The sequence below is a fragment of the Bos indicus x Bos taurus genome, chromosome 20 (genome assembly GCF_003369695.1).
Source record: "Bos indicus x Bos taurus breed Angus x Brahman F1 hybrid chromosome 20, Bos_hybrid_MaternalHap_v2.0, whole genome shotgun sequence".
Taxonomy (NCBI): domain Eukaryota; kingdom Metazoa; phylum Chordata; class Mammalia; order Artiodactyla; family Bovidae; genus Bos; species Bos indicus x Bos taurus.
The window spans coordinates 35,185,393-35,210,876 of NC_040095.1; the positions used below are offsets into that span (position 1 = coordinate 35,185,393).

Below are 25,484 nucleotides of genomic sequence, written 5' to 3' on the forward strand. Positions count from 1 at the left end.
GTGGAAAATGCTTTCCAAGAGTTTATCGAAGTCTGAAGCACAGGTTTTTGCGCCAAAGGAATGAACAAACTTACTTCTTGTTGACAAAAATGTGTTGATTATAATGGTTCCTATTTTGATTAATAAAAATGTGTTTGAACCTAGTTATAATGATTTAAAATTCACAGCCCCGAACCGTGATTATGTTTGCACCAACCTAATACTATCTGTGTCGGTTCTGGGTCATTTTCAGTTGATTAATTTTTCTGCTTACTATGAGTCATGTTTTCCTGCTGCTTTGCATGTCTGATGATATTTGGATACTAGTCATTGTAAATTTTGCTTCATTAGGTGTTTTCTATTTTTCTTTTATGATTCTTACTGAGCTTTGGTCTGAGACATTTTAGTTATTTGAAAACAGTTTGATTCTTTCAAATCTTGCTTTGAAGATTTGTTGTGTGCTGTGTGCTTAGTTACTTCAGTTGTGTCCAACTTTTTGTGACCCCATAGACAGTAGCCTGCCAGGCTCCTCTGTCCATGGAGTTTCTCCAGGCAAGAATACTGGAGTGGGTTGCAGTGCCTTCCTCTGGGATCTTCCTAACCCAGGGATCAAACCCAAGTCTCCCACATTGTAGGCGGATTCTTTGCAGTTTGAGCCACCATGGAAGCCCGAGAATACTGGAGTGGGTAGCCTATCCCTTCTTCAGAGGATCTTCCCAATCCAGAAATCGAAACGGGGTCTCCTGCATGGCAGGCAGATTCTTTACCACCTGAACTGCCAGGGAAGCCCAAAGATTTGTTAGGTAGAATCAAAGAAATGTTTAGTCTGTACATGATTGTTCCCCACCACTGAGCCAAGACTTTTCTGAATACTCTGTCCAATGCCCCATGCACTATTAAGGTTTTCAGTATGGCCATTAGAAACAAGCACTGCTCCCTGTCCTGTGTAAACACATGATACTCATCCCTTTACTTTTTTTGAGTGATAATTTCCTCACACACATGCTCCAGCTGTTGCTGTAATGGCTGCATAAAAAGGGTCCTTCTGCAGATGTTTAGTGTTCTCTCTGGGCGGTGCTCTGTTCTCTGGTACAGTTTGTTCTCCTTGGACTCTGAGCTCTGTTTCTTGAACTCAGTTTGCCTGGGTATCTCCTCTCAGCACCAAGGCCTGGAAACACTCTAATGACAGTAAACTGAGGGCAGTTGTAGAGCATTTTTTTTTTTTTTTCGTTTCTCAGTGATTATTTTTCTTTACTTAATGTCCAGTGTTTTGAGAACTGTTGTTTTATGTGTTTTTTTTCAATTTTGGGGTTGATTCAAATAAGACAGTATGTTTGGTTCCTGTTACTACATTATGGCCAGAAGTGAAAGGTGTTCTTGCAGTTGGGGTTGAAATTTTAGAATTAGTGGTTAAATAGTTCCAGGTGATGTAGAGAGTTGGACCATAGGTATAAATGGAGTAGAGAGGTGCAGGTCATTCATTGAGTCATCCACATAAACTTTGAAGTCTCCTAAGTAGGTAGATTTGAGGCAGAAAGTAAGACTTTAAAGAAAACCCGAGAGTCAAAGTTGTGAAGTTTTAATAATGCATGTTTCATGTGTTTTGTTAGGGAAAATAAAATTATTTTAAAATTATCTTAATCTTTTAAAATTATGTTAAATTATTTTATCTGTTCTAGAACCTTCTGATAACTTAAGGGAGATTCTCCAAAATGTGGCCAAATTGCAAGGAGTATCAAATATGAGAAAGCTAGGCCATCTGAATAACTTTACTAAGGTAAGTAACTTCAGTCTTTACATTATCATCCTAAGTTATTTTTTCCTTATTGTACTTGTTAGGTATATCTTAACCACCATTAAAAAGAAATTCTTCAGTATTCCCTCAATATTATTGTTTCCTTGGCCCTTTCTCATGGATTTTTGTCATATGTTTTTAAATTTAAAAGTATATTTGAATAATGAGACATATTTGACATTTGTTGTCAAATATTTGGTAGGTTCAGAAGAGAATAAAGGGAAATCACTGAGAAATCAGTAATTCAGTCTCCACTATTAGTCACATAAGGATGTAATTCTGTTGCCTTTTAATATTCATTTTTATGGGGTATCATATTATAAATATGTTGGTACATGAGTATGGTGTGTTGCATTTCATAGATGTAATGATTTCCAGAGAAATATTACCACTTCCTCTTCTTTCCTGATAACTCTGTTTCCATTATCTGGATCTCAGAACTCAACATACATGTTAGGGTACTTGTCCCAAATAAATATTGACCTGATCTCTACTAGCCACCAAGAATTCCCAAGTTTGATAGATGGATTGGTATGGTTGGGAGCCTGGTAATGCCGAACAGCCAACTCGTGGAAACACTGAAATACCTGTTATTTGAAACACTAAAATACCTGCCATAAATAGAAAATAGAATGCTTCCTTTGGGAAAATGAATTTCCATTTTTACTTTACTAAGTATAAATTATTTTACGTTTTATTTATTTTTATATTTTATTGAAGTTTAGTCGATTTACAGTGTCATGTTAGTATTAGGTGTACAGCATGCGATTCAGATTATATATACTCATTTTCAGATTCTTTTCCCTTATAGGCTGTTACAAATATTGAGTATAGTGCCTTGTTGTACATTTTAAACATAGGAATAATTGTTTTAGCTGCTTACTAAAAGTGTGATCCATAGACCTGCAACATTGGTGTCACCTTGGAGTTTGTTTGATATGGACAGTTTTCAACCCCACCCAGACCTACTCAGTGAGAATCTACATTTTAATGAATATCTCAGATGAATTTGGGTGTCCATTAAAATTTGAGTCACACTGTTTTAATCTTTCCAAAATGTTTAATTCTTTGCTACTTGGTAGTTAGACTGTGGCTTGAATTTGATTTTATTTCATAGAAATAGAAGGGGTAAGAATATAGTCACTAAGTAACAAAAAAATTTTTTCCCAATAAGGTGTTATATAATAAATATGAAGTAGATTAGTTTTTTTCTTTCCATAGTTGGTGAAATATACATATACACTTATCTTTTTCTTAATGAAACATTCTGGGATTTAATTTTATACAACATGAGAAAATTATCTTGTATGAGTGATGACAGTGATTTTTAAAAAAACTTTCAAAAACATTGAATAAGTGCTTGTGAAGGGGTTTTCAAAAATATCCTTGTTGTATGTTTCATTTTTATGAAAGTGTTGAAAATCTTCAAATACATTCTTCAGTGTACTACTCAGGTAATGTCAGATTTTTAAGACCTAGAGTTATTTCAAGGTTACAAATTGAATCTCCTGGTTTTACTCTATTAAATTTCCCAGTTTTATGTCATCATTCTTCACCCAGTCTAATAGTAACATGTCTTAGCACTTGCCTTCATTTAACTGTTAAAAACAGTTAATAGAGGTTTATGTCTTGTTTGATCTCCTGGTTCATGTTATAATCAGCTTGACATCTAGTTATGTACTTCCATATCGTTTACAACTGGGATTCTAAAAGAAGAATGAATGTAAGAATGGCAGTGATTTCTTTTATTTCACTTTAGCACCAGAATGGGTCCTTTTTTTGTTGTTTAGTCTTCAGTCGTGTCCGACTCTTTGCAACCCCGTGGACTGCAGCACACCAGGCATCCCTGTCCTTCACCATCTCCTGGAGCTTGCTCAAACTCATGTCCATTGAGTCGGTGCTGCCTTCCAACCATCTCGTCCTATGTTGTCCCCTTCTCCTGCCTTCAATCTATCCCAGCATCAAAGTCTTTTCTAATGAATTGGCTTTATGCATCATGTGGCCCAAATATTGGAGTTTCAGCTTCAACCTCAGTCCTTCCCGTGAATATTCAGGACTGATTTCCTTTAGGATTAACTGATTTGATCTTCTTGCTGTCCAAGGGACTCTTAAGAAGAGTCTTCTCCAACACTGCAGTTGAAAAGCATCGATTGTTTGGCACTCAGCTTTCTTTATGGTTCACCATAACTACTGGGAAAACCATAGCCTTGACTAGATGGACTTTTGTCGGTAAAGTAATGTCTCTGCTTTTTAATATGCTGTCATGGTTTGTCATAGCTTTTCTTCCAAAGAGCAAGTATCTTTTAATTTCATGGCTGCAGTCACCATCTGCAGTGATTTGGAGCCCAAGAAAATAAAGTCTTCCACTGTTTCCATTGTTTCTGCATCTGTTTGCTATGAAATGATGGGACTGGATGCCATGATCTTAGGTTTTTGAATGTTAAACTTAAGCCAGCTTTTTCCCTCTCCTCTTGCACTTTCATAAAGAGGCTCTTTAGTTCCTCTTTGCTTTCTGCCATAAGGGTGGTGTCATCTGCATATCTGAGGTTAATGATACTTCTCCTGGCAATCTTGATTCCAGATTGTATTTCATCCAGCCCAGCATTTCAAGTGATGTACTCTGTATATAAATAAGCAGGGTGACAATATACAGCCTTGACGTACTCCTTTCCCAATTTGGAACCAGTCAATTGTTCCATGTCCAGTTTTAACTATTGCTTCTTGACCTGCAGGCAGGTTTCTTAGGAGGCAGATAAGGTGGTTGGTATTCCCATCTCTTTAAGAGTTTTCCACAGTTTTTTGTGATCCGCATTGTCAAAGTCTTCAGTGTAGTCAGTGAAGCATAAGTAGATGTTTTTCTGGAATTCTCTTGCTTTTTCTGTGATCTAGTGGATGTTGGCAATTTGATCTCTGGTTCTTCTACCCTTTCTAAATCCAGCTTGAATATCTGGAAGCTCCCGGTTCACATTACTGTTGAAGCCTAGCTTGGAGAATGGGTCCTAAAGCACTGTTAAACTCTGGAGAAGCACAATACAGTAGAAACACATGTAAGCCACTTTTGTAATTTTAAATTTTCTAGCAGGTCACACTAAAAAAGTAAAAGGAAGTGTGAAATTATTATTAATATTATATTTTCTTTAATACACTATATCCAACTTAACATTTTATGTAATTAGTATCAATTAAATATCAATAATTAAATATCAATGAGATATTTAATATTTTTCATACTAAATCTTAGAAGATAAGTGTGGGTGTTTTCACCTCAGTTCAGTTGCTCAGTCATGTCTGATTGTTTGTGACCCCATGGACAGCAGCATGCCAGGCTTCTCTGTCCATCACCAACTCTGAGAGCTTGCTCAGACTCATGTCTATTGAGTCGGTGATGGCATCCAACATTCTCATCCTCTCTTAGCCCCTTCCCTTCCTGTCTTCAGTCTTTCCCAGCATTAGGGTCTTTTCCAGTGAGTCAGTTCTTCACATCATGTGGCCAAATTATTGGAATTTCAGCTTCATCAGTCCTTCCAGTGAATATTCAGGACTGATTTCCTTTAGGATTGACTGGTTTGATCTCCTCGCAGTCCAAGGGGACTCTCAAGAGTTTTCTCCAACACGAGAGTTTAAAAGCATCAGTTCTTCGGCACTCAGTTTTCTTATGGTCCAACTCTCACATCCATACATGACTACTGGAAAAACCATAGCTTTGACTAGATGGACCTTTTTTGGCAAAGAAATGTCTCTGCTTTTTAATATGTTGTCTAGGTTGGTCATAGCTTTTCCTCCAAGGAGCAAGTGTCTTTCAATTTCATGGCTGCAGTCACCATCTGCAGTGATTTTGGAGCCCAAGAAAATAAAGTCTGTCACTGTTTCCACTGTTTCTGTGTCTGTCTGCCATGAAGTGACAGGACCAGATGCCATGATCTTAGTTTTTTTGAATGTTGAATTTTAAGTCAGCTTTGTCCATTCTTTTCTTTCACTTTCATCAAGAGACTTTTTAGTTCCTCTTTGCTTTCTGCCATAAGGGTGGTGTCATCTGCATATCTGACGTTATTGATATATCGCCCTGCAGTCTTGATTCCAGCTTGTGCCTTATCCAGTTCAGCGTTTCACATGATGTACTCTGCACATAGGTTAAATAAGCAGGGTGATTATATACAGCCTTGATATACTCCTTTCACTGTTTGGAACCAGTCCATTGTTCCATGTGTGGTCCTGTTGCTTCTTGACCTGCATACAATTTCTCAGGAGGCAGGTAATGTGGTCTGGTATTCCCGTCTCTTGAAGAATTTTCCACAGTTTGTTGTGATCCACACAGTCAAAGGCTTTGACATAGTCTATAAAGCAGAAGTACATGTTTTTCTGGAACTCTCTTTCTTTTTCGATGAGCCAGTGGATGTTGGCAATTTGATCTCTGGTTCTTTGCCTTTTCTAAATCCAGCTTGAACATCTGGAAGTTCTCGGTTCATGTACTGTTGAAGCCTTGCTTGGAGAATTTTGAACATTTGCCAGCATGTGAGATGAGTGCAGTTGTGCGGAAGTTGTGTGGAACATTGTTTGGCATTGTCTTTCTTTGGGATTAGAATGAAAACTGACCTTTTCCAGTCCTGTGGCCACTGCTGAGTTTTCTAAATTTGCTGGCATATTGAGTGTAGCACTTTCACAGCATCATCTGTTAGGATTTGAAATAGCTCAGCTGGAATTCCATCACCTCCACTAGCTTTGTTCGTAGTGATGCTTCCTGAGGCCCACTTGACTTCGCATTCCAGGGTATCTGGCTCTAGGTGCGCGCGGTCATACCATCATGGTTATCTGGATCATTAAGATCTTTTGTATAGTTCTTCTTTGCATTAATGCCACCTCTTCTTAATATCTTCTGCTTCTGTTAGGTCCATACCATTTCTGCCCTTTATTGTGCCCCTCTTTGCATGAAATGTTCCCTTAGTATCCCTGATTTTCTTGACGAGATCTCTAGTCTTTCCCATTCTGTTGTTTTCCTCTATTTCTTTGCAGTGATCACTGAGAAAGGCTTTCTTATCTCTCCTTGCTATTCTTTGGAACTCTGCATTCAAATGGGTATATCTTTTCTTTGCTCCTTTGCCTTTACCTTCTCTTCTTTTCTCAGCTATTTGTAAGGCCTCCTCAGACAACCATTTTGCCTTTTTGCATTCCTTTTTCTTGGGGATGGTCCTGGTCACTGTCTCCTGTAAAATGTCACGAACCTCCATCCATAGTTCTTCAGACACTCTATCAGATCTGATCCTATTTGTCACTTCCACTGTATAATCATAAGGGATTTGATTTAGGTCATACCCGAACGTCCAGTGGTTTTCCCTGCTTTCTTTAAGTCTGAATTTTGCCATAAGGATTTTATGATGAGCCAGTCAGCTCGCAGTCTTGTTTTTGCTGACTGCATAGAGCTTTTCCATCTTCGGTTGCAAAGAATACAATCAGTATGATTTCGGTGTTGACCATCTGGTGATGTCCATGTGGAGAGTCTTCTGTTCTGTTGTTGGAAGAGGGTGTTTACTATAACCAGTGCGTTCTCTTGGCAAAACTCTATTAGCCTTTGCCCTGCTTCATTTTGTACTCCAAGGCCAAACTTGCCTGTTACTACAGGTATCTCTTGACTTCTGCTTTTGCATTCCAGTTCCCTATGATGAAAAGGACATCTTTGGTGTTAGTTCTAGAAGGTCTCATAGGTCATCATAGAACGTTCAGCTTCAGCTTCTTTGGCATTAGTGGTTGGGGCATCGACTTGGACTACTGTGATATAGAATGGTTTGCCTTGGAAACAAACAGATTATTCTGTTTTTTGAGATTGCACCCGGAGGCTCAGTCTCCCACTGGCCTCCAAGGTCAAATTCCCTGGGAGTTCTCAGTCCCTTTGCAGGATGCCCAGGTTGAGAAATCTGTTGTGGGTCCTAGAACTTTCTTAACAGTGTGAGAATTTCTTTAGTATAATTGTTGTGCAGTTTGTGTATGTTACAGCACATCTCTGTTCAGATTAAAACAAATTTCTGTGCTTATAGCCACCTGTGTGTGGCTAGTAACTACTAAACATAGACAGTGTGTGTATAGAACTTTTTGAATTAGGAGTGATTTAAACATCTATTTCTGTTGGATAGCTTTCTTTTTCCCTATTCTCTATTCTACATATATTTCTATCTAGATCTCCATTTCTTATGGGTTAAGGTCAGTTGCTCTCTTTCCCCTTTTCCTCCCTCCACTTCTTTGTTTCCTTTTGAATTTTTCCCATGGTTTTTCACGAAGTTGTTCCCTCCACTTGGTCTTTCTTTGATCTGTGTTCTTCCAGTCTCTTCTCGTGTTTCTCTTTCCCTCTGTTCTCTCCTTCTACTCCTCTTTTACCTCCTTCCCTGGTTCATTTCCTCTCTTTTCACCCTTCCCTACACCTTCCCTTCTCTCCTTCCCTCTCTGTTTTCTTCCTTCCTTTTCCCCATCGTATCACTGTATAGAATGATGTGTCTCTGTAATAAAGGCCCTAGGCTTTTGAAGGCCCTAGGCTTCTGAGTGGAGAAGGCAATGGCAACCCACTCCAGTACTCTTGCCTGGAAAATCCCATGGACGGAGGAGCCTGGTGGGCTGCAGTCCATGGGGTCGCTAAGAGCGACTTCACTTTCACTTTTTGCTTTCATCCATTGGAGAAGGAAATGGCAACCCAGTCCAGTGTTCTTGCCTGGAGAATCCCAGGGATGGGGGAGCCTGGTGGGCTGCCGTCTATGGGGTTGCACAGAGTCGGACATGACTGAAGAGACTTAGCAGCAGCAGCAGTAGCAGCGGCAGGCTTTTGAGCTTCTTGTACTTTTGTCTTTTGTTTTGCCATATCCTTTGTGTACAGTTTTCACATTTCTCTCTGGCTCTGGTATCAGCTTGTAGCAGCCCTTTTATTTTCTGTTTTAAATTATTTATGGATTTAACAATCAGATAAGCAAACTTACTAGAATTTTTCTGGAATATGAGAGCCTAACCATTGGCTAAGGGTGTGAGAGGCTGTTCCATTAGTAAAGTCCATAAACATGAGACTTGATAAAATCTGCTTTGGCTGCCTGGTGATAACAGTGAGAAAAGTATGAGCTTCAGATCAAGTGAGTGAGGTCTTAATAGCCCATCTCTGACCCTAACTAGCAAGGCAGCGTTGGACAGATTTCTTTACTCAGAGATTGTTTTGCTGCAGTTAAGAGGCAAGGTCCCAATACAGTGCTTGGCACATAATATGTACTCCATACCAGATAATGCTTTACAACCTAGGGTTTGTTTTTTGTATTCTTTTTCTTTTTTTTGCTAATTTTCAGGAATTTTTGTTGACTGTAAAAAGGTGAGTCTGTTTAATAGCTTGAATTGGAGATTGGTAAGCTGTTACTGTAACAGTTTTTCAGCTTGAGCAAGTTGACTTATTGGGCCAGATAATTATTTGTTTGGGGGAGCTGTCTTGTTCATTGTAGTGTTAGCAGCACCTCTGGCCTCTACCCAGGAGATGCTTGTAGTATACCTCCACTGGTTGTCAAAAGCAAAAATGTCTCCAAGCATTGCCGAATGTTTCCTAGGGGACAGAATCATCTCAGTTAAGAGCCAGTGCTGTAAATAAATGTCTGTAGGTTTTATTATCAGAGAAGACAGTGGCACCCCACTCCAGTAGTCTTGGCTGGAAAATCCCATGGATAGAGGAGCCTGGTAGGCTGCAGTCCATGGGGTCGCTAAGAGTTGGATACAACTGGGCGTCTTCACTTTCACCTTTGACTTTCATGCATTGGAATAGGAAATGGCAACCCACTCCAGTGTTCTTGCCTGGAGAATCCCAGGGACAGGGGAGCCTGGTGGGCTGCCATCTATGGGGTCACACAGAGTTGGACAGGACTGAAGCGACTTAGCAGCAGCAGGTTTTATTATAAAATTTCTCCAAATACCGAGCACAAAATAAATGCTTATTGAATTTAAATCATAATAAAATGTGTCTTTGAATTCTATTTTTTTGAGCTAGGTTAAAAAATATTTACAGATTTGGTGTTTTTTTGGTACAGTCTGTAAGTTCATTAACTTACAGTATAATATTTAGAAATTCTTAGAAGTCTCTAAGAATAGGTCTGCAGAATAAGAAAATAAGAAAAAGGGTTATGATTCCAGGAGACTAGTTAGACAGGAATTAGTTGGTCACCCTTCATTGTGTTCTTATAATAGGTTATACGTGTCTACTAAATTTTATGATTTTGGGTATCATTACTATTTATTGTGTTGCTCTCTTATTAAACTGAGATTATTAAGCACAAGAAATATGTAGTATTTATTTTTTTACTCTTATATCCCTCTCTTCCCCAAATCTTGGCACATTGCAAGTGTTTAATTAAAGGTATTACATTGGAATGATTTTGCAGTTTGAATAAGAGTTTTCTGTTGTATTAGCATTGTTTTGTTATTAAGTATAGCATGCCTGTTAGGATTAAGTTAATTTAATAGATCAGTGGGGCTGAAATGTTGTATAGGGTGGGCTTTATCTCTAGAATTAAACCTCCTTTTAAGGTATGAAGAGAGGGTGCCAGTGATGTGATCCTAGGACCACGTGAATGTCACACACCCATGCTTGCCTTCTGACATCATTTCACTAAAGTATTGTGTATAACAGGCTGCTGATGAAAATAATCTTAGCATTCTATTTTTAAAACTGACAACATGCTGATTATCTAAAGACCTTTTTTTAAAGGTGAAAATATTTTAGCTCTTTTACATTTTAACTCTTTCCCTATATTTAATTTCATATATGAAAAGCTCCAGAGGAATCTTGTTCTGTTTAAAAAAGCTTCAAAATTATATAAATTAAATATAAAAATAATAGTGGTATTAAACAATATACAGTAAAAAGTGAAAGTCCTGTCTCACATCTCTTTCCCATCCACCTCCTCATCCCGACAAAAGGACCATTTCTCAGAAGTTACCACTAGAAGGTATTTATTCTTATTCTTCTTTGGTATAATTATCAACGTGTATGTGTATATGTTTTACTATGTTGTAAGAATTAAGCTAAACTAGAAATGTCTGATATAATGCTCAGTGTATTTAACATTTATTATATGTGTACATAAGGGTTTTTTTAATGAGATCTTGAGATTTGTAGTTTGTATTTTATCCACTTCCCAGGATATCATGAGCCCTTTCTTTTTCTATAAATGTAGATCCACTACTTTTTTGTAGCTGCATATGTGTGTTGATAGATGTGTGTGTGCATATCTATCCATCCATATATATGTATATGCGTCCAAATATACATACATATGCATAATACATATACTGTAATTTATTTAATCATTCTATCATTAGAAAATGCAAGTATTCGCTACTTCTTTTTGCATTTTAAATAATGCATTAGTAACACTCTTAAGTACTGTTTTATGCAGAATAGAATTTTAAAACTGTGATTATTTAGCCAAGAGCATTTGTACTTTTTATTTTAAAACCTACTTATAAATTACCCTCTAAAAAGACTATGCTGTGGAATTCTAATTTGTGGCAAGATTTTTTAAAGTTTGGGTTACTCTCTCTTTTGTTTCTTTAGGAGAACTGTTCAGTTAACCCTCAAAGCCCTATAAGTAAAATGGTCATAGCATTTAACTGTCCAGTTTAGCTGATCATTATGTTTTTTAAAGTTAATAATTTTAATAAGCATCTCAGGCATTTTTTTACCTAGAGATGGTTAAAACTTCTAACTTGTCAAAATATAATATTGTTGATAGCCATCTTTGAATATTTTATATTTGTCAGAAATACTTAATTTGTAAAGAAGTTCTGTGAGTTAAGGATAACAAATAGATTGACTGATGTTGCACATGGATTTTATTAAGCAGAATATACAAATAGCTGTGAAAAGAAGAGAAGCAAAAAGCAAAGGAGAAAAGGAAAGATACAAGCATCTGAATGCAGAGTTCCAAAGAATAGCAAGAAGAGATAAGAAAGCCTTCTTCAGCAATCAGTGCAAAGAAATAGAGGAAAACAACAGAATGGGAAAGACTAGAGATCTCTTCAAGAAAATTAGAGATACCAAAGGAACATTTCATGCAAAGATGGGCTCGATAAAGGACAGAAATGGTATGGACCTAACAGAAGCAGAAGATGTTAAGAAGAGATGGCAAGAATACACAGAAGAACTGTACAAAAAAGATCTTCACGACCAAGATAATCACGATGGTGTGATCACTGACCTAGAGCCAGACATCCTGGAATGTGAAGTCAAGTGGGCCTTAGAAAGCATCACTATGAACAAAGCTAGTGGAGGTGACGGAATTCCAGTTGAGCTCTTTCAAATCCTAAAAGATGATGCTGTGAAAGTGCTGCACTCAGTATGCCAGCAAATTTGGAAAACTCAGCAGTGGCCACAGGACTGGAAAAGGTCCGTTTTCATTCCAATCCCAAAGAAAGGCAATGCCAAAGAATCCTCAAACTACCACACAATTGCACTCATCTCACACGCTAGTAAAGTAATGCTCAAAATTCTCCAAGCCAGGCTTCAGCAATATGTGAACTGTGAACTTCCTGATGTTCAGGCTGGTTTTAGAAAAGGCAGAGGAACCAGAGATCAAATTACCAACATCCGCTGGATCATGGAAAAAGCAATAGAGTTCCAGAAAAACATCTATTTCTGCTTTATTGACTATGTGAAAGCCTTTGACTGTGTGGATCACAATAAACTGGAAAATTCTGAAAGAGATGGGAATACCAGACCACCTGATCTGCCTCTTGAGAAATTTGTATGCAGGTCAGGAAGCAACAGTTAGAACTGGACATGGAACAATAGACTGGTTCCAAATAGAAAAAGGAGTACGTCAAGACTGTATATTGTCACCCTGCTTATTTAACTTAGATGCAGAGTACATCATGAGAAACGCTTGGGCTGGAAGAAGCACAAGCTGGAATCAAGATTGCTGGGAGAAATATCAATAACCTCAGATATGCAGATGATACCACTCTTACGGCAGAAAGTGAAGAGGAACTCAAAAGCCTCTTGATGAAAGTGAAAGAGGAGAGTGAAAAAGTTGGCTTAACGCTCAACATTCAGAAAACGAAGATCATGGCATCTGGTCCCATCACTTCATGGCAAATAAATGGGGAAACAGTGGAAACAGTGTCAGACTTTATTTTTTTGGGCTCCAAAATCACTGCAGATGGTGATTGCAGCCATGAAATTAAAAGATGCTTACTCGTTGGAAGGAAAGTTATGACCAACCTAGATAGCATATTGAAAAGCAGAGACATTACTTTGCCAACAAATCTCCGTCTAGTCAAGGCTATGGTTTTTCCAGTGGTCATGTATGGACGTGAGAGTTGGACTGTGAAGAAGGCTAAGCGCCGAAGAATTGATGCTTTTGAACTGTGGTGTTGGAGAAGACTCTTGAGAGTCCCTTGGACTGCAAGGAGTTCCAGCCATTCCATTCTGAAGGAGATCAACCCTGGGATTTCTTTGGAAGGAGTGATGCTAAAGCTGAAACTCCAGTACTTTGGCCACCTCATGAGAAGAGTTGACTCATTGGAAAAGACTCTGATGCTGGGAGGGATTGGGGGCAGGAGGAGAAGGAGACGACAGAGGATGAGATGGCTGGATGGCATCACTGACACTATGGACGTAAGTCTGGGTGAACTCCGGGAGTTGGTGATGGACAGGGAGGCCTGGCGTGCTGAGATTCATGGGGTCGCAAAGATCGGACACGACTTAGCGACTGAACTGACTGACCAGTGTTGTTGTTGTTGTTGTTGTTCATTCACTAAGTCATGTTTAATTCTTTTGAGACCCCATGGATTACAGCACGACAGGCTTCCTGTCCTTCACTATACCAGTGACATGTTATCAAAACCTTTACCTCATTCATTCATTCATTTATTTTTTTGTCTGCGCCATGTGGCATGTGGAATCTTACTTCCCTGACCAGGGATTGAACCAGTGCCCCCTGCAGTGAACGCTTGGAGTCTTAACCACTGGACCAGGGAAATCCCGTTCCCCATTTAGATATAAGATATCATATAGCAATATTTTTGTTTATATTAAAAAATTTAATAGTTACACTCATGAAATAGTTGTGAATTTCGGATGGTATTGAATGCTTAAGTTGATGTATAAGTAACAAATTTAACAAACCTAATTCAACTGAGCTGATTATTTGCTTTCATCACGAGTAAGACCAAAAGTAAAATCTTAATTTCAGGTGGAATGAGTCAGGGGTTGAAAAAATGTTAATTGTATTCTCTCTCTCCATTTCTCAGCTCTTTTCTTTTAGGTTAGTTTCATTCTCAAACACTTTCCATATGACTAAGATACATCATCTTTACAGCTTTAAATAATAAGAGCTTAGCCTTCTCTTACAACTTCTGCCTGAACTCCGATCCTATTTAGTGATATTAAACTAGGTATTTTGTGACTGATAGTCATAAAAACACATGGGGTGGGAAGCAACAGAACGCCAGTGAAATGTGTGATGTCTAATAATTTAGCGTTTTAAGTGACTATTAAGTTCCTAATTCTTACATTTTGAAAGATTTTTCAATGATTTCTAACAGTAATTTATTCTTACTATTAACAAAGCTATGTAATAGGGCAGGCATTGTTACATTTTAATATTTTACACAGGAGAAGAAAAGTTACCAATAATAGCTAAGATAGAATTTAAAAAATTTGTTACTTAATGATTGAAGGTTAATTAGTAATTCAGTCAGTAGTTGAGGCAGGATGAGATTCCTGTTATTTAAATTTACCAATTCAGTGTTCTTGCTATTTCTGCCCACCTCTTTGCTAGAGTTAAAAGTAAAAGGGTTTGATTTGTAAGATTTGTTTATTTAAATTGGGAGGTGATTGGTAAGAAAGTAAATCACTATAAAATTTTTTTATTAAAATAAGTTATTCCTAATATTTTGAAACTTAACAATAGATGAACTCTCCTGGTGATTCAAAGTGTAATGTTTCTTTAATAGTGGAAAATTTAGAATCTTATCAGTGTCTTCTCTAATTTCTTAGATATATTTCCTGATATATGTGCATTATTTACATATAGAAAGTTTAGTCTCTACTTGGGATAATTCTATTTCAAAGGGGATATTTTCATTAACACTGATTACTAAGACCTCTTCTATATATCTGGAAACAATTGTTCAGTCGCTAAGTTGTGTCAAACTCTCTGTGACCCCGTGGACAGTGTAGCCCAGGCTCCTCTGTCCTCCACCGTCTCCTGAAGTTTGCTCAAATTCATGACCATTGAGTGGTTGATGATGTCTAACCATCGCATCATCATCTTCCCCCTTTTCCTTTTGCTTTCAGTCTTTTCAAGCCTCAGGGTCTTTTCTGTCGAGTCAGCTCTTCACATCAGGTGGCCAAAGTATTGGAGCTTCAGCTTTAGCATCAGTCCTTCCAATGAATAGTCAGGGTTGATTTTCTTTAGGGTTGACTGGTTTGATCTCCTTGCTGTCCAGGAGACTCTGGAGTCTTCTCCAGTACCACAACTCCAAAGCATCAATTCTTCAAAGCTTAAGCTTCTGTATGGTCCAGCTGTCATGTCTGTGTACATGACTACTGGAAAAACCATAATTTTGACTACAGGGACCTTTAGCAGCCAAGTGATATCTGTACTTTTTAATGTGCTGTTTAGGTTTGTCATAGCTTTCCTTCCAAGGAGCAAGCGTCTTTTAATTTCATGGCTGCAGTCACCTTCCACGGTGGTTTTGGAGCCCAAGAAAATAAAATCTGTCACTGTTTGCACTTTTTCCCCTTCTGTTTGCTATGAAGTGATGGGACTGGATGCTATGATACTATTTTTTTTAACGTTGAGTTTCAAGCCAGCTTTTCCATTCTCCTCTTTTACCCTCATCAAGAGTCTCTTTAGTTCCTCTTCAAACAATATGAAAGCACAATTTAGCCACTGTTGAAAGGATAGCCTTAATATCTGTTACTGTCCCTGGAGAATAGGCAGATAATTATGAGAAATACGTTTCACTGTAAACTGTTTTTAGTTACTTGTGATTTTCCATTTTCCAGCTGAGTGGACATTTTTCTCAGAAACATTTCTTTCAGTATAAATACATTTATATTAGATAGCAGAAAATGAAACTCCTTTCTAAATAATTTCCAAGTTCTGTGTGCTTTTAGGAAATCATAATAATAACTTAGACAAAAAATTTTTTTTCACCTTTCAAAACTGCTAATTCTAGCAAATGTTAAATGGTGAACAGTCATATATTTTGTGGTTTGAGAAGGGGGATAATTTTGAAATTACGTTTCACTGAGTATATAGTTTTCTGCAAGGATATCTAGTAAGTGTGAAAAAGAAAATGCAGGGAAGGAGAACCAAGTACATACTTAGGTGAGAAACTAAGTCTTGACCAGATAAGATTTTTTATACTTTATTTTTAAGTTTCAAAGCATTTCATTTTATTAACATGATGTAGCAGAAGAATGGAAACACTGCCTTTTTAGAAATGGAGTTAGTTTAAGAAACTAACATTTTCCCCATTTAGAAGCACAATATTTTATGTTTTAATAACAGATTCTGAGTTTAATTTTTCTATTAAGTTTATAAATTAGAACATATCCAAAATCTAAGTGATAACACGACGATAAGATGTCCTTTTAATTTTCTTTTTTATTAATATATGGTGCCATACAGTGACAATGATAGTAATCTAAAATATTTGTGAAATCTCAAATACTCCGTATTTCTAGTAATGCAGTTTTAAGTCTTTTTGTCTTTAAGTCTTTAAGTAATGCAGTCTTTTTGTGTGTTTGTTAATCCTTTGAAATGGGCAGTAATTCGTGTGTGTTTTTTGCTAGCTGTTCTAGAAAAATATAATAAATTCACTTATTCATTTTATGTGTTAATAGCCAAGAGTATGGTTCTCCAGATTCTTGATTCATACCATTTTTGCAGCTGGGGAAATGATAATGTTCAGTTATTCTGTTTTTAAATCCACCACCTCCCCCATGTAAATTTTTGTTTGTTTTTTTGTGTTTGTTTTTGCATTGCATATGTAAATAATTTTAATACAAAAGTAGACTCGTATTTCAGTGGGCTCTGGACTTAGACTGGTTTGGTTTCATTTCTGGCTTTACCATTTAATAATAGCTTTGTGATGTTTGGAGGTCTTATTACCATCTCTAGTCTCAGTTGTCTTTATTACCAAAATATTACTTCTTTACTAGAATTGACATGATTAATAGTCAATAAATGCTACTTCTGTTACTATTTATGAATACTATACTGTATATATAATTCTTCTTAGATTATCTAAGTAATAGATAATCATTGTAAATATTTATAAAATACAGAAAAGCACAGAAAGAAAAATAAATCACCTATGATTGTACTTTCTTTTTTGGTGATAAAATGGTGATGTGTGGACGTCTTAAAAAAAAGTATATACCTTTTTTTAAGAAATGTATATTTTAAAGAATATTTTCCCTAACTCATTGATACATTATGCAGTTGTTGTTTGTGTTTCCAGTCTTCCCAGATGGGCCTTAGTGGTAAGAAAGCACCTGTTAATGCAGGAGATGCAAGAGATGTGGGTTAGATCCCTGGGTTGGGAAGATCCCCTGGAGGAGGGCATGGCAGCCCCCTCCAGTATTCTTGCTTGGAAAATCCCACGGACAGAGGAGCCTGGTGGGATGCAGTCCACAGGGTCACAAAGAGTTGGACACGACTGAAGCGACCCAGCGTGTTTTGTGTTTCAGTATTATGTAATATTAATACTGCTACATAGGTTTCTCCTTTATGAACATTTGTTTCTAGTTCCTTATTGTTGTAAATCATGACATGAGGATCTTGTGCTTGAACCTACTTTCAGTTCAGTCAATTCAGTCGCATCTGACTCTTGACCCCAGGGACTGCAGCACACGAAGCATCCCTGTCCATCACCAACTCCTGGACTTTGCTCAAACATGTCATCGAGTTGGTGATGCCATCCAACATTCTCATCCTCTATCATCCCCTTCTCCTCCTGCCTTCAGTCTTTCCTAGCGTCATGGTCTTTTCCAATGACTCAGTTCTTTGCATCAGTTGGCCAAAGTATTGGAGTTTCAGCTTCAGCATCAGTCCTTCCAAGGAATATTTAGGACTGATTTCCTTTAGGATTGACTGGTTTATCTCCTTGCAGTCCAGGGGACTCTCAAGAGTCTTCTCCAACACCACAGTTCAAAAGCATCAATTCTTTGGCGCTCAGCTTTCTTTATGGTCCAACTCTAACATCCATACATGACTACTGGAAAAACCATAGCTTTGATGAGACCAACCTTTGTTGGCAAAATGATGTTTCTGCTTTTTAATATGCTGTCAAGATTTGTCATAGCTTTTCTTCCCAGGAGCAAGTGTCTTTTAATTTCACGGTGTCAGTCACCATCTGCAGTGATTTTGGAGCCCAAGAAAATAAAGTCTGTCACTGTTTCCATTGTTTCTGTGTCTGTTTGCCATGAAGTGATGGGACCGGATGCCATGATCTTTGTTTTTTTGAACATTGAGTTTTAAGCCAGCTCTTTCCCTCTCCTCTTTTACTTTCATCAAGAGGCTCTTTAGTTCCTCTTTGCTTTCTGCCATAAGGATATTATCTGCATATCTGAGGTTATTGATATTTCTCCCAGCAATCTTGATTCCAGCTTGTGCTTCATCCAGCCTGGTATTTCGCATGATGTTCTCTGCATATAAGTTAAATAAGCAGGGTGATAATATACAGCCTTGACATACTCCTTTCCTGATTTGGAACCAGTTCATTGTTCTTTGTCCAGTTCTAACTGTTGCTTCTTGACCTGCATACAGATTTCTCAGAAGGCAGGTAAGGGGTCTGGTATTCTCATCTCTTGAAGAGTTTTCCACAGTGTGTTTGAAAGTTAAGGCTTTGGCATTGTCCATAAGGCAGAAATAAATGTTTTTCTGGAACTCTGTTGCTTTTTCTGTGATCCAGCAGATGTTGGCAGTTTGATCACTGGTTCCTCTGCCTTTTCTAAATCCAGCTTAAACATCTGGAAGAACCTACTTTACTTTTTAAATTATTAGTAGAAATCATCAAAAGAAAGTCCTGATTTTGTTGCATTTTTCCAACTTAGTTGTCCATATGTGTTTAGTTTATAATTCCATCCACAGTATGTTTTTTTATTTAGTATATTCATGTTGAAAAACAGTTTCTTGCCAGTTTGTTAAGCTCTATTTAAATAGCATTTTCCGGTGTATTTGATTCAGATTTTAGGAAATAGGATATATATTTATTTATCTTCAGTAAATTGTTTTGTGCATTCTCTTTGCCTCATTAATCTTTTTGCAATTTGTTTAGATTTTCACATGTTAAGCACCTGCCTGTATTACTTTACTGTGAGGGTGGGGTGTTATGAGCTGAATTGTGCTGCATGTTCCACCTCCAACCCCCCCACCAATTTGTTTGTTGAAATTCTAACTCCTAGTACCTCAGAATGTGTCTCTATTTGGAGCTTGGCCCATTAAAGAGGTAATTAAGATGAAATGAAATCCTATGGGTGGTCCCTAATCCAGCGTGATTGGTGAACGGATAAGATAAAGACACAGCATACATAGAGGAAAGATCATGTGCCGACACAGAGAAATGATAGCCATCTACCAGCGAAGGAGTGAGGCCCTAAGAACAAAAAACTCGTTAAGACACTTTGATATTGAACTTTTAGCCTCCAGAATCATGAGAAAGTAAATTTATTTGTATAAACCATCCAATTTGCTTATTTGTTACAGCAGCCCTAGCAAACTAATATAGGGCCTAAACCTTTTTGCCAGTCATGTTTTTATAAATATTTTTGACTAATATATTATTTGCTAGTAATATTGACTTCCAGAAAAACATCTATTTCTGCTTTATTGACTATGCCAAAGCCTTTGACTGTGTGGATCACAATAAACTGTGGAAGATTCTAAAAGAGATGGGAATACCAGACCATATTACCCACCTCCTGAGAAATTGTAGGAGGCGCTAATGGTAAAGAATCTGCTTGCCAATGCAGGAGACGTAAGAGATACGGGTTCCATCCCCAGCTAGGGAAGATCCCCGGGAGAAGAAAATGGCAACCCACTCCAGCGTTCTTGCCTGGAAAATCCCATGGACAGAGGAGCCTGGCAGCCTACAGTCCATAGGGTTGTAAAGAGTCGGACATGATTGAAGTGACTTAGCATGCATTCATATAGCTTTTAAATAAATTGTCAAAACAGACTGGGTCAAAAACAAGGAGAGCCTGTGTGAAGGCAACAGGCAGTTACTCAGACTGTAAGTGGTGTAGGAACTAAGACTTCAGAGAAGAATCTTGTGGAAATGAGCTAACTTCTGCAACAGTATTTACCTGGGAAGCACTGACTAATGTGAAATGTGGACAGGAAGGTAAAGATTCATACTGTAGTCCCAGGAGTACTATTGCTGAAAGATGGAGAAAACAGCACAGAGCTTTTGATGGAGACCTGTGGAATCAAGTAAAGGAGATTCTTTCCTCAGTACATATGTTGAATCCTGGGATGGGAAACTTAAAATCCTAAGTAGAAAACCTTTGAAAATCAAGGTGGAGCTCCTAATGTTTTTGTAAAGCAAAAATGAGATGTGTCATTCTCTTGAGATTCGTCTCATGAACAACAAGCTTTCAGTTGAAACCTGGGGGAAGGAGGGGATGAAAGGAAAAACCAGAGGTTGACTCAGTCTTACAAGGGCAGCAGCCTAATCAGGACTCGCCATTGTCCATTGGCCTCACAAAGAGAGAGCAGGGTGAATCCCTTGTGGAGAAAGATGTCATCAGGAATCTCTGCAAGTTTTTGTGTACAAAGATTATAGAATCCACCAAGATAGGACTGCATGACCAGAACAAAAGGAAAAACAAATAATGAAAACAGACTCAGAGATTATCTGTATCATTCATATCCATTTAGATGATAAACACTTTAAACATTTAAAATGTAGTTAATATATCAAGAACATAGAGTAAACTGGAGAAAATAGGTGAAAAATGATTTTTTATTATGATATTGGATGTGTACAAAGTAAATGGAAACACATTATGTCAAGTTAAAAACTCACTGGATAGGTACAATAGAGGATTAGACATATCAGAAGACAAGATAATAGAAAATACCCGGCTAAAGGACAGAACCCCATGAACAGTATGAAAAGGCAAAATGATAGGATACTGAAAGAGGAACTCCCCAGGTCAGTAGGGGCCAATATGCTACTGGAGATCAGTGGAGAAATAACTCCAGAAAGAATGAAGTGAAAGTGAAGTCACTCAGTCGTGTCCAACTCTTTGCGACCCCATGGACTGTAGCCTATCAGGATGCTCCATCCATGGGATTTTCCAGGCAAGAGTGCTGGAGTGGATTGCCATTTCCTTCTCCAGGGAATCTTCCCAACTCAAGAATCGAACCTGGGTCTCCTGCATTGCAGGCAGATGCTTTACTGTCTGAGCCACCGCCGAAAGAATGAAGGGATGGAGCCAAAGGAACAACAATACCCAGTTGTGGGTGTGACTGGTGATAGAAGCAAGGTCCGATGCTGTAAAGAGCAATATTACATAGGAACTTGGAATGTTAGGTCCATGAATCAAGGCAAATTGGAAGTGGTCAAACAGGAGATGGCAAGAGTGAACATTGACATTCTAGGAAACAGTGAACTAAAATGGACTGGATTGGGTGAATTTAACTCAGATGACTATTATATGTACTACTGTGGGCAGGAATCCCTTAGAAGAAATGGAGTAGCCATCATGGTCAACAAAAGAGTCTGAAATGCAGTACTTGGATGCAATCACAAAAACGACAGAATGATCTCTGTTCGTTTCCAAGGCAAACCATTCAATATCACAGTAATCCAAGCCTATGCCCCAACCAGTAATGCTGAAGAAGCTGAAGTTGAATGGTTCTATGAAGACCTACAAGACCTTTTAGAACTAACACCCAAAAAAGATGTCCTTTTCATTATAGGGGACTGGAATGCAAAAGTAGAAAGTCAAGAAACACCTGGAGTAACAGGCAAATTTGGCCTTGGAATACAGAATGAGGCAGGGCAAAGGCTAATAGAGTTTTGCCAAGAGAACTCACTGGTCATAGCAAACACTCTCTTCCAACAACACAAGAAGACTCTACACATGGACATCACCAGATGGTCAACATGGAAATCAGATTGATTATATTCTTTGCAGCCAAAGATGGAGAAGCTCTATTCAGTCAGCAAAAATAAGACTGGGAGCTGACTGTGGCTCAGATCATGAACTCCATATTGCTAAATTCACATTAAATTGAAGAAAATAGGGAAAACCACTAGACCATTCAGGTGTGACCTAAATCAAATCCATTATGATTATACAGTGGAAGTAAGAAATAGATTTAGGGGACTAGATCCGATAGACAGAGTGCCTGATGAACTATGGACGGAGATTCCTGACATTGTACAGGAGACAGGGATCAAGACCATCCCCATGGAAAAGAAATGAAAAAAAGCAAAATGGCTGACTCGGGAGGCCTTACAAATAGCTGTGAAGAGAAGAGAAGTGAAAAGCAAAGGAGAAAAGGAAAGATATAAGCATCTGAATGCAGAGTTCCAAAGAATAGCAAGAAGAGATAAGAAAGCCTTCCTCAGCGATCATTGCAAAGAAATAGAGGCACACAACAGAATGGGAAAAACTAGAGATCTCTTCAGGAAAATCAGAGATACCAAGGGAACATTTCATGCAAAGATGGGCTTGATAAAGGACAGAAATGGTATGGACCTAACAGAAGGAGAAGATATTAAGAGGAGATGGCAAGAATACACAGAAGAACTGTACAAAAAAGATCTTCACGACCAAGATAATCACAATGGTGTGATCACTGACCTAGAGCCAGACATCCTGGAATGTGAAGTCAAGTGGGCCTTAGAAAGCATCACTATGAACAAAGCTAGTGGAGGTGATAGAATTCCAGTTGAGTTATTCCAAATCCTGAAAGATCATTCTGTGAAAGTGCTGCACTCAGTATGCCAGCAAATTGGGAAAACTCAGCAGTGGCCACAGGACTGGAAAAGGTCCGTTTTCATTCCAATCCCAAAGAAAGGCAATGCCAAAGAATGCTCAAACTACCACACAGTTGCACTCATCTCACACGCTAGTTAAGTAATGCTCAAAATTCTTCAAGCCAGGCTTCAGCAATATGTGAACCATGAACTTCCAGATGTTCAAGCTGGTTTTAGAAAAGGCAGAGGAAGCAGAGATCAAATTGCCAACATCCGCTGGATCATGAAAAAAGCAAGAGAGTTCCAGAAAAACATCTATTTCTGCTTTATTGACTATGCCAAAGCCTTTGTGTGGATCACAATAAACTGGAAAATTCTGAAAGAGATGGGAATACCAGACCACCTGATCTGCCTCTTGAGAAACCTGTATGCAGGTCAGGAAGCAACAGTTAGAACTGGACATGGAACAATAGACTGGTTCCAAATAGAAAAAGGAGTACGTCAAGACTGTATATTGTCACCCTGCTTATTTAACTTAGATGCAGAGTACATCATGAGAAACGTTGGGCTGGAAGAAGCACAAGCTGGAATCAAGATTGCTGGGAGAAATATCAATAACCTCAGATATGCAGATGATACCACTCTTACGGCAGAAAGTGAAGAGGAACTCAAAAGCCTCTTGATGAAAGTGAAAGAGGAGAGTGAAAAAGTTGGCTTAAAGCTCAACATTCAGAAAACAAAGATCATGGCATCTGGTCCCATCACTTCATGGGAAATAGCTGGGGAAACAGTGGAAACAGTGTCAGACTTTATTTTTTTGGGCTCCAAAATCACTGCAGATGGTGATTGCAGCCATGAAATTAAGAGACGCTTACTCCTTGGAAGGAAAGTTACGACCAACCTAGACAGCATATTGAAAAGCAGAGACATTACTTTGCCAACAAATCTCTGTCTAGTCAAGGCTATGGTTTTTCCAGTGGTCATGTATGGATGTGAGAGTTGGACTGTGATTAAAGCTGAGCACCAAAGAATTGATGCTTTTGAACTGTGGTGTTGGAGAAGACTCTTGAGAGTCCCTTGGACTGCAAGGAGATCCAACCAGTCCATTCTGAAGGAGATCAGCCCTGGGATTTCTTTGGAAGGAATGATGCTAAAGCTGAGACTCTAGTACTTTGGCCACCTCATGAGAAGAGTTGACTCATTGGAAAAGACTCTGATGCTGGGAGGGACTGGGGGCAAGAGGAGAAGGGGACAACAGAGGATGAGATGGCTGGATGGCATCACTGACTCGATGGACGTGAGTCTGAGTGAACTCCGGGAGTTGGTGATGGACAGGGAGGCCTGGCGTGCTGTGATTCATGGGGTCGCAAAGAGTGAGACACAACTGAGCGACTGAGCTGAACTGATCAACCTAGAGATTCGGAAATTTATGTTTTCCCTAAGCAGGGATACAGATAAAACCACACTTGAACAGTTAGAATGAGAAAATCAAAAGATAGAGAACAATACCTTGCATGGAGTCTGAAAAAAAAGAATATGACCTTCTTAGGAGCCAGTAATAAGACTGATATCAGACTTCTCAACAAACAATGGAATCCATCTTGAATTGTTTTGAATTCATTACCAGCAACCTTGACTATAAAACAAATGAAGACACCAGTAAAACAGATCAACAACAATGACTGAGGGAGAAGAGAGAATACCCCATAAAGGTATCACTGGAGTGAGGAATAATGGAAATGTTGTACATTTGAGAGTAAATATAAATTGGTAATTGAACTAACTAAAAACAGTTGTAACTTTATAGGGCTTAAAAGATAGGTAGAAAAAGCAAAAACATAGGGAAAGGTGAGATGAATAAATGGAAATGAAGTGTTTAAAGCGTGTTTTTATTGAGGACATGGTAAACTAGTAATTTCTGTTAGACTGTAGTAATTTCAAAAACTGCATGTTGTAATCTCAGTGGTAACCGCTGAAAGAATAGTTTTAAAAGCAGTAGAAGTATGAAGGGGGGAAAGAATAATAAAAAATAATTGTTTAGTTTTCAAACAGAGTCATGAAATCTAAAACTGTCAAGTCGGAAAAACAATTAGGTGATAGACATAAATATTCATATTTTGAAAGTCAAATCATATATTTTTCAAAATTTTATTAAAGACAAAGATCTTATTTTCCTTTCTGAAAAAGTAATGTGTGTAAGTAGGCAAAAACATAATGCATTTTTGTATACTTATTTTGTTTTTTTGACAGCTGCTTTGTGATATTGGCCACAGTGAAGAAAAACTGGGTTTTAACTATGAGGATATCATAATTTGGTAAGTTCAGTTCCCTTCTTCATATCTTCTGAATTTTTAGTAATTTCAGTTTTAGTAATTTTAAACTAAAAATAGGTTACTGTAACACCTTGTATTGATTTTATATAAACAGTTGTGTGAATGTTAGAAAAATTTAGGATCTCCAACATTTTTAACATTTTCAACTGTTATCCTATTGTAATTTTCAAATACATATAATCAAAACTAATGTTGAAAAGTACCTGGACTTCTACAGTCTTAACTTCTAAATTAAACACAGTAAAAGTTCTCATGTTATTCCCAAGAGCAAGAAGAACCTGTATAAATCTCTACATTTCACCTAAGACAACATGTGCTTATGGCAAACCTGATTTGCTCAAGCCTACCAAGAAAACCATCTTTTTGGTATGCTTAGGAATTAAAATTGGTATAAATAGTCTCTTCCTACTGTCATTATAAAG

General features: G+C 38.0%; 1 protein-coding gene across 5 annotated transcripts in view; it reads left to right on the forward strand.

Moving 5' to 3' along the window:
- RICTOR (RPTOR independent companion of MTOR complex 2) overlaps positions 1–25,484 on the forward strand; it is a 137,899-nt gene that overhangs the window by 35,249 nt on the left and 77,166 nt on the right. For 4 of the 5 annotated variants that reach the window (XM_027520538.1, XM_027520539.1, XM_027520540.1 and 1 more), the window contains exons 3-4: positions 1,659–1,756; positions 24,980–25,044. In XM_027520538.1, coding sequence (XP_027376339.1) covers positions 1,659–1,756; positions 24,980–25,044 — 163 coding nt within the window. The remainder of the gene's footprint in view (positions 1–1,658; positions 1,757–24,979; positions 25,045–25,484) is intronic. The other variant, XM_027520542.1, reaches the window with a different exon arrangement.